This window comes from Phascolarctos cinereus, unplaced genomic scaffold, assembly GCF_003287225.1.
Source record: "Phascolarctos cinereus isolate Bilbo 61053 unplaced genomic scaffold, phaCin_HiC Scaffold_4;HRSCAF=312, whole genome shotgun sequence".
In the NCBI taxonomy this organism is placed as follows: domain Eukaryota; kingdom Metazoa; phylum Chordata; class Mammalia; order Diprotodontia; family Phascolarctidae; genus Phascolarctos; species Phascolarctos cinereus.
The window spans coordinates 261,678,087-261,692,055 of NW_027555847.1; the positions used below are offsets into that span (position 1 = coordinate 261,678,087).

At 36.2% G+C, this 13,969-nt stretch overlaps 1 protein-coding gene across 2 annotated transcripts in view; it reads right to left on the reverse strand.

Moving 5' to 3' along the window:
* Positions 1-1,190: 1,190 nt before the first annotated feature.
* Positions 1,191-13,969, reverse strand: part of SLC71A2 (solute carrier family 71 member 2) — an 84,664-nt gene continuing 71,885 nt past the window's right edge. Inside the window, exon 11 of one of the 2 annotated variants that reach the window (XM_078153017.1) lies at positions 1,191-1,312. In XM_078153017.1, coding sequence (XP_078009143.1) covers positions 1,206-1,312 — 107 coding nt within the window. In that variant the 3' untranslated portion in view covers positions 1,191-1,205. Of the gene's footprint in view, positions 1,313-11,514; positions 13,247-13,969 lie in introns of those variants that run through there. The other variant, XM_021004550.2, reaches the window with a different exon arrangement.

Genomic DNA, 13,969 nt, shown 5'->3' on the forward strand with positions numbered 1-13,969 from the left:
CAAGACAATGTCATATACAGTAACAGCAATACTGTTCAAAGAAAAACTGTGCGTGACTAAGTCATTCTGAGTATTATAAATACTCAAATCAACTACAAAGGACCTATGAAGATGCTATCCACCTCCAGAGAAAAAACTGCACCAAATACCTTTACAGGTGTGTACTTCCGGGGATGTGTGTGTGTGTGTGTGTGTGTGTGTGTGTGTGTGTGTGTGTGCGTGCGTGTGTGTGTGTGTGTGTAAAATAGTGGCTTTCTCTAGTGTGAGAAGGGGAGAAGAATGGAAGACATTTTAGAACTTAAAATGTAACCTAAAAAATCAATTACATTTAAAAACAGAAAAAACAGATTTATAACAGGATACTTGCTTCAGTGTCATAAAAATTGGACAAACTTAAACAGTCATAATTGCACCCATCCCCTATGGAAATGAACTTTGTTAAACAAACTCCGCAGGTAAAGTAAGTGAGGTTACAGATTAAACCACATTTAGAGGGTTCACAAATAGGCTAAAAGAAGAAGGAATTTACATGTCACCAAGAAGTTGGAGCCAGCTAAGAATTCATGTTCATGAGAACAGACCCCCTAAATCTAAAAGTTATAGAAAGAAACTTATTAGGTCATTTGGTAGAGGAGCAAGAGCCAGAAGGGGAATGGCTCCCCACACCCCGCCCCAATTCTGGAAGATTTACATGATAAAGGCTTTTAACCAAGGTTTCCCACACAGGAACCCCATAGTTAAGCAATTTTGTCAAGAGGGCATCCTAAAAGCAAGTAGATTGAGATAGATAGGAGTAACTGTAACCCTAAACAGAAGCTTAGCATAGACCCTTCAAAACTACCTGGGTGTGGTAACCCAAAACAAGAATGCTTTGGATGGATTGGAGACCTGGGGGAATCAGAAATACCTTGCTTATAAGACATCTCTGGCATTCCTAGAGAGTTAATGAGGTCAAGAAATATCGTGGATGTAAACAAACGTTAATTACATAAGATTGGATTTAAACAATTTTATTGTTAATTAAACAATATTATAATTAATAATTATAAAAATTAAACTAATTTTTCCTGAATGATATAATAAATCATTTTCTCCACAGAATTTTCTTCTGGCTTCTTACCTAAGGATTGCTTAAGACCCCAAGTAAATTTTCACATCCCATTGAAGTGAGTTTAATAGAAGATAAGCTTTCAGTTAAACAAAAGTCACAGGAGGGATGGCCCTAAGCCCCAAATAATAAAAATTTGTAAACAGAAATAAAAAATTCCCAACAGACTTCTTTTCTTTCCACTTCCCTTCACATCCACTGTCCCTGGAAAAGAAAAGGGAAAACTCATAATAAACACACATAATCAAGCAAAACAAATTTCCATTTGGAAATTGACCCATGTCCCAAAAATGTATGTCTCATGTTTTATCTTGAGTCTATCACCTCCTGGCAGAAGTGAGCAGCGTCTGCATCATGAGTCTTCTGGAATTATGCTTGGTCATTATTGCACTGATCAGAGTTCTTAAGTCTTTCAAAATGGTTTGTTTTAACCATGTTATCCTTATCGTATATATTGTTCTCTGGGTGTTGCTCACTTCACTTTATATCAATTCATAGAAGTCTTCCCAGGCTTCTTTGAAACTGTCCCCTTTACCATTTTATAGCATGATAGTATTTCATCACATTCATATGCTATAATTTATTCAGCCATTTCCCAAGTAATTAGCACCTCAACTAGTTTCCAATTCTTTACCACTCTTGTAATTCTTGTGCCCAAGCCATGGTTTGTTTTTTTTTTTCCGGCAAGGCTCTACTTTAAGTTATTGTGAGGTCCTTGTCTTCCTCTTGGTTTAACTCTTGGGCAACAGATACTGTTTCCTATGTTTCATGTTTTGTTTTTTGTTCTGTTTACTCATATTTTCAGCATTAGTTCTTGATTTGAGATTTTGTGCTCTGGCCAGTCATGTCTGATCCCTTTGAATGGGTTCAGTAGACCTTTTTGAGTCCTATCTCCCTTACAGTCTGAATGTACCTGCCACTGACAATTGGATTGGAATGGCTAATTTTAGATGTCAAGTCCTTGACTTCTACCTCAGTCTCCTAGATTTCTGCTAAAGATTCTGGCCTCATTCAGACTCTTTCTTCATCCCTATGTCTACTACCCAATTGTGAGTTACTTCTACCCTCTGCTCTGGCCCTGACAGGCCCAAGAGAGACACTGGAGAGATCACATCTTAAGTTGCAATTAAATTCAAGAACTAGATATAAAAAGTTATATCATAAATGAACTAGACAATGCAGCAATTAATACAGAGTCATTTTTATTTAAAAAAAATAAGGGTGACAAGAAGAAAGTGGTATTTTAGAAGATTAGTCTGCTACCCAGGAGCATGATGGTATAATCCTTCAGGGGGGAAAAAATAATATTCAGTGAATTAGAGGACTTTCAGACATCCCTGATGAAAAAAACCAGAGCGGAATAGAAAATTTGTCTTTAAAATGCAAGATGCAAAAGAAGCATAAAAGGTAAACAGGAAAGAGAAATCATAAGGGATTCAATAAGGTTAAACTGTTTACATTCCTACATGGGAAAACAATATTTGTAACTCCTAAAAAACTTTCTCATTATTAGGGCAGTTAGAAGAAGTATACATAGACAGGAGACAAGAATGTGAGCTACATATGATGGGACAGTTATCTAAAAAAATAAAATTGAGGGATGAGAAAGAGGAATGCACTGCAAGAAGGGAAAAAGGAGAAGTAGAATGTGGTAAATTATCTGACATGAAAGAGACACAGTAGAGCTTTTACAATGAAGAAGAAAATGGAGGAGGCAGGGTGTGAGTGTATGAACATTTCTCTCATTGGAATTGGATCAAAGAGGGAATAACATACATACTCAGTTGGGTATAGAAATTTATCTTACCATACAGGAAACAGACAAGATGAAAGGAGAAAGAGAGAGCAGGATAAAGAGGGGAAAATAGAATGGAGGGAAATATACAGTAATTATAACTGTGAAAAAAATCTTACAGCAAGTTTCTCTGATAAAGACTTCATTTATCAAGAATATAGAGAACTGAGTCAAATTTATAGAAATAAAAGTCATTCCTCAATTGATTAATGGTCAAAGGATATGAACAGGCACTTTTCAGACAAAGTAATCAAACTATATATAGTAATATGAAAAAATGTCCTAAATCACTATTAATTAGGAAAATGTAAATTAAAATAACTCTGAGCTACCACCCCAAACTTTATCAGATTGGCTAATATGACAAAAAAGTTAAAAAATATGTCAACAAATGTTGAAGGGGATGTGGGACAATTAAGACACTAATGCACTGTTGGTGAAGTGGTATACTGATTCAATTATTTTGCAGGGCAATTTAGAACTATGCCCAAAGTGCTGTCAAAACACGCATACCCTTTGACCAAGCAATACCACTACTAGATCTGTATGGTTGAAGAAGTTACTGTATATAATGGTGATGGAATACTATTGTGCCATAAGAAATGATGAGCAGGATGCTCTCAGGAAAATCTAGAAAGACTTACAGGAACAAAGTGAAATGAGCAGAACCAGGAGAACATTGTACACAGTAACGGCAATATTTTATGATGTTCAACAGTAAATGACTTAGCTGTTCTTGGCAATACAAGGATCCAAGACAATTCTGAAGGATTTATGATGAAAAATGCTACCTACCTCCAGAGAAAGAACTGATGGAGTCTGAATGTAGATCAAGGCATGCCTCTTCTTTATTTTTCTTGGGTTTTTTGGGGGGTTTTTTTATCTGTGTTTTCCTTCACAACATGACTAACATGGAAATGTTTTGCATGACTGCACATGTATAACCTATATCAGACTGCCTGTCTTCTCAATGGGGGGGTGGGGAGACAGAAAGAATTTGGAACTCAAAACAATTTTTTAAATATTGAAAATTGTTTTTATATGTAATTGGAAAAATTAAACATAAAAAAAAAGAAAGCTCATTTTGAAGAATAAGAGTTTACAAGAGAAACAAGACAAGGTGTCTCAAAAGTCTTAGTGCAATTTTAAGTATAAATAGCCTATCATTGTGCCTAGAACATAATAAGAATTCAATAAACAGTTGCTGAATGAAATTCAATAATAGTCTAATAAACATTTATTAAACGCCTACTATGTTACAGGCACTGTGCTAATCACTGGGAATTGAACAAATGCAGAATACAAAAATCATAAGTGGTACAAAGTATCAATAATTTTTAATACATTTTAGAAACTGGTCTGGCTAAATTGGAAAGCATATGTTGGATAGAAATAGAGAAAAAAAAGTTGGACAAGTAAGCCAGATTATGAAGTCTTGAAAGTCAGGCAATAGAGTTTGGACTTGATGCAGTAATCAATATAATTATTGTAGGTCAGCAAAAAGCAGAGGGTGTCATAAAGAAAGTGGGTTTTTTTGGAAAATTAGTTTGCTTTCAAAAAGCAGAATGGATTACAGGCCTGAGTCACCTGCAAGAATTATATTTTTCTTGCTATTGATATATTTTGTTTTAGATCATCTATATTATATATCCCTTTCCCACTCAGCTAGCTCTTATATTGCTTCCAATCTGCCAATCATTGAGTTGCCAGGGAGATTCAGGATCCTAGAAGTTTACCTGTGCCAATCAAACAGATTTTTTTTACCCAGAAGTCTCAGAAATACAGGTTTGTGAGAACCTTGGGGATAAAATGGCTGTCACAGAAACGGTATCTTGTCAAGTTATAAGGAAGAGCAATATTCAGTTGGTGTATAAGAGGCACATGGCCTCTCATGGAGCACCATTTCTCCCACCCTGCAGTCCTTGTACAATGGAATTCTTGCAGGTTGCAGGTGCAAAGGATGGCAATCAATAGCTGCTGAGCCTGTGAAAACAGATGATCATATGAGGCTGATAAGCCTCACACAGATTACTCACTCCTCTCTTTTCCCTTCCTCCATTCTTGCCTAGGAGAAGCCCCCCCCCAACCTTCCTCTTCCATTAATTCTTCAAACTATCTGTTTCTCTCTTCTTAGAAAGGGGCAGAGTTAAGGAAAGAAGCCTAGTCTGCTCCCCACTGACTGCAGCCCTCAGACATATAATCAAACAACAAGCATTTTCCTACTAAGGGCACAGGCACTGTTTGGGTAGAGGATACAAGACAAAGAATGAAACAATTCCTGCTCCCAAAGAGGTTATGTTTTACTTTTACCGGGGGCAATCTCAAGGACACATAAAAATATATGCTGCCTTACTATAAAGTTAATAAAAAAAAATTTTTAAGTTGATAAAAAAAATAAAAACAATAAAAAGTTAATAAAAACAAATATTTCCAACCTAGTTAAATACAGGTTTGTTTGGGGAGGGTACTGGCAGGTAGAAAAATCCTTCCATGTGCAGAACAGTGAAATTAACGATCCAAAGAAACTGTTCCTTAACTGTTTACTGCCCTTTATTATCTATACATTTATCCTCCCTTGATATAAAAGAAAAGTTGTCTGAGACCAAAATCTCGACAGGCTATGATTTAATAATGCTGGCTTGGGGCAAGACTCGAGAAAAGGTTTTATCCCTTTAAAGAGACTGGAGACAGAATTCCTTAAGAGCACCAAACTGAGACAAGCTGAAATAGGCTGGAGGAACAGCTCTGCCCTGCACCTGGAAAAAGTGTACAGACCAAATATCATCCCCTATTCTAGGAAGGGTAACAAGGCCTACTATTTATTTAGCACCTGCTATGTGCACCTGCACTGTGCTACTATCTTACAAATGTTATCTCATTTGATCTTCACAACAACCCTGGCAGGTAGGTGCTATTATCATCCCCATTTTACAATGAGGAAACTGAGGGTGACAGAGGATAAATAGCAAGTATCTGAGGCTAGATCTGAACTCAGGTATTCCTGATTCTGAACCAGGAACTCTATCCACTACACCACCTAGATGCCAATCATTAGTAAGAAAAACTATTGAAGCCATATATTATTGTTAATATTATCCAGGACCAGTACTACACACTGAACACACTTTTTCCAGAGGGAGAAAGGTAATAATCTCTTTATATATAAAAGCTCATGTCTCATGGTAACAAAGAATATAACAGAAGGAATTAACCAATACATCAGCCAAATTTAACAGTATATACATATATATATATATGTATATATATATATATATATATATACACATATATATATATATATATATATATATATATATACACACAGTACTCCAGACCTATAATTCCTATCTCTGCAAAAAAAGGAAGTTGCTTTCTCATATCTCTTCTTCAGGCCCAAACTTGGTCATTATAATTACAGTACCCAAATTCTATTTTTTTTTGTTCTTTCCATTTACATTGTTGTAGTCATTGTGCATCTTGTTTGCCTGATTCTGTTTTTGTCATTCAGCCACAGTTCACTAAGGCTTCCCATGCCTCACTGTTTTCATAATATTCCATTACATTCACGTGCCACAATTTAGACTAGCCATTCTCCAGTTGATGGGCATTTACTCTGTTCTTTGATGCTACAAAAAAGGACTACTACGTATATTTTGCTGCATGAGTCCTTTCTTTCTCTTTGACATACACACACACACACACATATACATATGCTTAGTAGCAAAATCACTGAGTCAAAGGGTATGGACATTTTAGACACTTTATTTGCATAAGTTCAAATACATTCCAAAATCAACCACTGGGTGATTGAGGTCTACTGTTTCTGATTCCTCCTTACCTAGACTATTCCACTGATCTACTTTTCTATTTTTTCATCAGTAAAAAAGATATTCAATGATCATTACTTTATAATTCAACGTCTGAAAGTACTATTGCCCTTCATTCTTAATTTTTTCCGCATTATTTCCCTTTTGACATTAGACCATTAATTCAAGAAGCACTGACTGGGAAATCATAGGACCTGGGTTCAAATTCTGACATTGATGCTTACTACTTTCATGACTTTGAGAAAATCACTTATCATCCCTCAGCCTTAGTTTCCTCATCCGTAAAATTATAGAAACAGACTAGATGTCCTTTGGGTCCATTCTAGCTCTAAATCTTTCGATCTAAATGAATTATTACTTTGTCTGACTTTGTAAAGTATTACCTAACATTAATAGCTAGCATACATATGTGTGTGTATATATATATTAATATATATGTATAAGTATATACGCATTTTTTACAGAGACAGAGAGAAGGAAGAAGGGAGTAAGAATACAAAATACTTTATATATTATCTCACTTGATCCTCACCAGAAGTCTATGAGGTAGGTGCTATTTTTATCCCTATTTTACAGATGAGGAAACTGAGGCTGAGCAGTAAAATGACTTGACTAGGGTCATACAACAACAAAAGTAAATGTCTGAGGCAGAACTCAAATTCAGATCTTCCTGACTCCAAGTACAACACTATCAACTATTCCGTCTAGCTGTCGTAATAATAGCTAGTATTTATATTGCACTTTAAGGTTTGCAAAGTACTTTACAAATGTCACGTCACCTAATCCGCACAACCCCATTTCGATTCTCACAAGAAGCAGGTGCACTTCCTTGGGAGGAGAGAAAATGCACGCAGTAAAAGAAGCCAGAGCAAGCTTTATAGTTAGTAATTGCCTAACTCCTCCCTTCTGGATCAGGATGGGTCCTAATCCTTCTGGGTTACAATCTTCCTTATATGCCCCACCCCTAACATACATTACATGCCTAGAATTGTGTTATCACTCCCTGCCCTGGAGGGAGAAGTCAGCCTGTCTGTGCTGATTTCTTATCTACTTATGTGGAAACTTAACTCATTTCTCACACTCTATACAGCAATAACAAAACAGAAAAGAAAGTAACAGAAAAGGAAATCCAATTCAAAATAACTACAAAACACATAAAACATGTGAGAGTCAATCTACCAACACTCAATACACAGAAATACAACTACAAAATATTCTCAAGAAATTAAAAATCATAAATAATTGGAGTACTTATTGCTCATGGTTGGACCATGCTAATGTAATAAAATGACAATATTACCTAAAATAACTAACACATTGCTATCCCAAACTACGTAAGAGTATGCTACAAAGGTAGACAAAGATAATTTTAAAATTTGGAGGAACAAAAGTTCTGAAATATCAAGGGATATAATGAAGAAAAAAGAAGGAATGAAAGGGATTGTAGTTCTAGTACTCAAATTATATGAAAAAGCAGCAATCCAAAACTATTTGGTTAATGCCTCAGGGGAACTCCTCCAGCAAGTCAAGTCAACAAGCATTCATTAAATGTTTACAGGAGGCCAGACACTGTGCTAAGCACTGAGAAGAGAAACGGAAGCCAGCAGAAAGACAGCATGCCACATATGGAAGGAAATGGAAGAAAAAGACTGCTAGCAAACTAGAGCTTTGGGTTATCCCTTTGTGACATAAGCTCTTTATGCCTGAATTCATTTTCCGTTGAATTCCCCCATGTGCTTGTGGAACAGCATGTCGTACTTTGGGTGGGGTATTCTGTACCAGCCTTTTTTTTTTCCTTTTACACACCCTTTTTACCCCCTTTTTCTAAAAGCCTCTTAAGGTTGAAGAGAGGTGGTAGGCTATAGATGCAGAGTGTGTTATATGTTGGTGAGATGTGGGTAATGCACTGGTTTATCTTGAATTATTATAATCTTTTGTTACAAAAATAAAAAACTATTTGGATAAAATAGATAAGAATCAGAAACATTCAGATTCAATAAACCTAAAAACATCAATTACTTGGGAAGAAACTCAATGAGACAAAACTTCTGGAAGAAGAGGCAGAAATTAGAGTGAGACCAACGAGTACTTGATGGCACAGTAAATACAGTGCCAAGCCTGGAGTTAAGAAGTCTCATCTTCCTGAGCTCAAACCCAACCTCAGACTCCTATTAACTGCGTGACCTTGGCAGGCCACTAAACCCCATTTGCCTCAGTTTCCTCATCTATAAAATAAGCTGGAGAAGGAAATGGCAAACTACTCCAGTATCCTTGCTAACAAAACTCCAAAAGAGGTCACAGCTGGATATGACAGAAAAACAACTCAACAACAGTACTACAGAGAGTGTGAGAAATTTAAAAAATGGTGGAAAACATGGATCTAGCCTTGGTTGATTTTATGTTCTAACTGGAGAAGGCAAGATAACTCTACGTGAGATAGCTGGTTTTCTATCTATTGAGCCAGTTGGCTCTGTGACTTGGAGCAAACAAGTTATTTTGTCTATTATAAATACCCAAATTAACCACAAAGGACATATGAAGAAAGATTCCATTTGCATCCAGAGAAAGAACTGATAAGTATTAGTATGTATAGAACAAGTTTACATATATATGCCTATTTGTGTCTAATAGTAGCCAAGGGGAGGAAGGGAGGTGTTGAAATTTACATGAAAATTTTGTTGTATATTTGAAAAGAACAGCAAGTTGTGCATGTACAATCATCTTTTTATTGCACTATGTTATGGAAATGCTTGTTTTATTCCATAAATTAAAAATAAAAAAAAAGAATGTCAATTAACTGATTTGGCTGACTGGAAAACGTATACACACACACACACACACACACACACACACACACACACACACACACACATACAGAGACAAAAAGGAGGGTTTTCACCCTAACAAATTTTGTGAAGTTTCTACCACTACCACCACCACCCCACCACCCTCAGAAAAAAGGAAATCTAGAGACATTGGATCATATGTGTTGAGCTTAAGAGCACTTTGTTCAAACACCTCATATTTTTCAGATGCGGAAACAGAGGCTCAAAGAAATAAAGGGATTTGCCCAAGATCACTCAGGATTCCAACTTAGGGCCTCTGTTTCCAAAGCCAATGCCAAAGGCATAGAAAAACACTTTAAGAATGCATAAGCAAATGTATGTGAATGGGTATAAAACTATAAACATTAGTACAAAGAGGAGAACCTTTACATTTATTTGGTTGCGTCAAGTGTGCCTTCAAAATGGAATAAATTATGCAGGAAAACCTGAGGAAAAAGAATTATTCAGTGACCGTATCAAGGACAGAGTGCCCGGTGTGGTTTCAAGGTAATCAATAGCAAAAGGCAAAACTAGTTAAGGGGTGCTTTTGTAAGGTATACTGTCCCTTCTAAGAAACTATTCTGTTCATGTGAAACAGTATACTGGAGAGAGAGACAGGGAAAGGGTTTTTTTGTTTTTGTTTTTTTGCTTTTAGGCAATTGGGGTTACACAACTAGTAAGTGTCAAGTGTTTGGTCTGAGGTCACATTTGAACTCAGGTCCTCCTGACTTCAGGGACGGTGCTCCATCCACTGTACCACCTAGCCACCCCAGGGAAAATATTTTTAAAATGAAAAGTTAAATCAACTGTTAAGAGTACCTAAGGTTGCTATCACAGATTCAACATTTTGATGCCTAAAAGGAGTAGGAAAATTAAGATTATTAGATTGTTTTTAAAAGATTAAAAGATTGTTTTTAATAAAAATTGGCATACAAATAAATAAATAAATGTTGGCGTATAAAAAAAAAATCACAGCTTTCAGATGGCATTTAAACAGTTTGGGAACAGAAAATAAAACTGTGGCAAAAATACGAACACTTAAACCAAGTTAGGAAAGCTGCCTCCTTAAATTAATCTTAGCAGTTTTTATTTGAAGTTATTTTCCTACTACTTTCAGGAACCAAAATGTTCATCTCTAACAGCAGCAATAGCACACTTCTTTTGATAGTTGATTTAATTCTTTTCCTTCCCACAAAAATATCTTTTTCTGCGTTTTCACAACTAAACTGTTCCATGTGAATGAAGCAGTATCTTAAATGGACAGCGTAACTTGTATAAGATATGTTTTGCTCAAACCTGGCAAACCATATTCATGATGTCAAATGACATTTTCAAATTAAAATTTTACAGCATAGGAATGGCTGCAAAGCACAACTCCCCCAATTTGTAAGATTAAATGCTTCAATTTGCCTTCTTGATAAAACATGAACACTGTTAATTTACTTGAAATCAACTCAATAGGTCATCCATGGATTTACTTAAACGGTGTGACATGCATGGTATATCACAAACATTTTCAGACTTTTTCAATGTATCGATCACTCATTTTTTTCCTTTCCTTTTTCTTTTTGATCTTTGAAAATATTATTCATCATACAGAATGCTCTCTGGGAAGGGAAAGGAAAAGAATACTGGGGCAAAATTCTGGTGATGTAAAAAAAAACAGTAAAAACTTGTTTCTAAAAAAAATTTAAAAAAAGAAAGGAAAGAGGAAAAAAATAATAGTGTGAGTCCAAGAGATCTTAGAGATTTCAAAGATTTGTGAATCTGGAGACCTAAAATGAAAAGATGGCCAGATGCCTATATATAAAAAGAGTCCATGAAAACAAACTTGTGAGAACTTCAATATCCATCCATATAATAGCAAGGAAAAGTCTCATTTCATGTGGCTTATCAGAAATTTATATAAAAAGAAAACTATTGGTATTATTTGCTTTAAAGAAACAAGAGACTTAAACATTGAAGTTGTAAATTTATTATGCATTAGGAAGCTTATTTACTTAAAAACCAAGAGCAGAGTACAAAAAGCCTGTTACCTCTTTTCAAGGCAGAACATGTTTCAAAATATATTTTTTTCTTTTAAATGTATTCAGTCAGTACACAATCGTTTATAAAAGCTGTATATATATATTTTTTTCAGTCAATACCCTCATTACATTTATAAATACAAGATTTACACAGCACCCCATCAGGAAAAAAATTAAAACTCCTTACAAATATCTACATATATTTCATACATATAAAACATTCATAGGAGTGCTTCATTAGAGTAGGATGTTGTTCAATGGTCCTTTTAATGGTGCAGCAAAATACATATAAATTTGTGTAGATTTTTTTCCCCCATAAAACATCTCAAAAGTTACTGAGGGACTTGTAGTGAAACTAGGCCCACTAAAGCATCACTCTTTCAGAAAGGAATTTTACATGAATGTTCCCATGAGATTCAGCAAGTGAGATAAAGAGACTGATATGAAAGCTAAATATGATAATAAATGCACATCACAGAGCAGTTAAGGCAGTAGTGCAATTAATGGGAACAAAGACTTCACAGGTCAGGTAAGGGAGATGGGGAGAGGGAACTGAGTAATAAGTGTGCGCAAACTTGGATATATATTCCCTTAGCACCCAGTGATTTTGTCCCACACAGTTAGGAAGGTTCACATTTACTGAGCCTTGGAGGAAAGGGAGTAACTTCTATTCAGTGTGCCCACGTAAAGACTTTTCTTTTCCTTTGAAATCATTTTTGAAACTTTGAATTTGGTGGTTCAACATGATCTATATTTAAAGAACATTTTCTTTCTATGTCATAGAAAACAGAACATTATTGCTCTCTGTATTATTACTGCCCACTGGCATGATGAATTTTGCTGTAGTCAAGACCTGGGAAGGATGAAATAAAGACACTGCAAACTGATGTTAAGATGATTCCCTTCCTAAAAGTGACTGTAAAGTTTAGCCCTCTCCCCAAACCACGTGACTGAATGGGATATACATTCAAGGAAACTAGCAGAAACACAGAAATGAACCTTAACTGTCTCTTGTAAAGGAAACATAGTCTAATTTAAAGCCTGCATGGTTTGCTTCAAGCAATTTCAAAAGGTTGTAGTCATCATGACTAACTGCATTTCTCCTTTTAAAGGTAGTCGAACTCCTCTCTCTGCTACAGAGGTGCCCCTTACATTGGAGTTTCAAGGTTAGGGCTCTGGACCACCATTAGAGGTGCATATCATTTGCAGATAAGAATTTCAAATCTTACCTTGTTCCTAATATATCAACAGAATGGGGGGAGTGGGGGAGGGTGAAGATCAGTCTCAAAAACTCAGCCCTGGGAAGGTGTCAATATCATCACCACAGGGTCCTATAATTTTCATATTCTTTCAGCCCTTTCCACAGTTCTCTGGAGTGGTAAGCTTGCTGTAGCTCCCTCCTTCTGCAATGTCCACAACTCAGGACGTGGATGTGCAGTCTCCCCCTAAGAAGAGAGTTCTCAAACACTGCTATCTTGCAGCAGGGGTTCAATGTCCTCATCACTGCCTCGTTCTGGGTTGGTGGGCAGGTTGCCACTGACGCTGCTGTTGTGCTTCCTATTACTGCTGGCTTTGCTGTGTCTGGGGATGAATAAGGCAACCAGGAAAGCCAGGAGGACTGCAATTGCACCAAACAGGAAAGGTGGGCCGGGAATGATGGCTCCCTGAGATAGCCGGAGAAACAAGAAGAAAATAAAGTGGAATGGAGTCAACTGTAGATGACAAAAATCTGTTCTTTCCAAACATCCTAAATCACTCAGATCCTTGCATGTGTTTAGCATTTCTGCCTTCCCAAAATATATGAAGTCACACTTTTCATGTTTGCTTTCTGCACTAAATGACTGCTCTTAGGAAGAATCCAAAATGGAATTTTGGGGAACCAAAGCAAGCTACACTATCCAAATTAGACTATTTCTTCATCTTATAATCCCTCATCCCCATCCCAGAAGTTCATGTCCAAAATTTCTGTTGTTCTTCAGTCGTTTTCAGTCATATCCGACTCTTAATGGCCTCATTTGAGGTTTTCTTACAAAGATACTGGAGTGGTTTGCCATTTACTTCTCCAGATCATTTTACAGATGAAGAAATTGAGGCAAACAGGATTAAGTGATTTGCCCAGGGTCACACAGCTAATAGGTGTCTGATGCCAGATTTGAACTCAGAAAGATGAGTCTTCCTGACTCCAGACCTAGCACTCTATCCACTGTGCCACCTAGGAAGTATAAAATGAATTAATCTTCTACTTTATCTAACATAAAACTTCTACATTATATTTCTAAATAAGGGTACCTATACTAAATGCTCGGAATGGGAAATGTACCAAAGTAATATAGTAGTCTTCTAGTTTCAAGGATCTAAATCTGAGAAGTTAAATCATTTTAAAAACT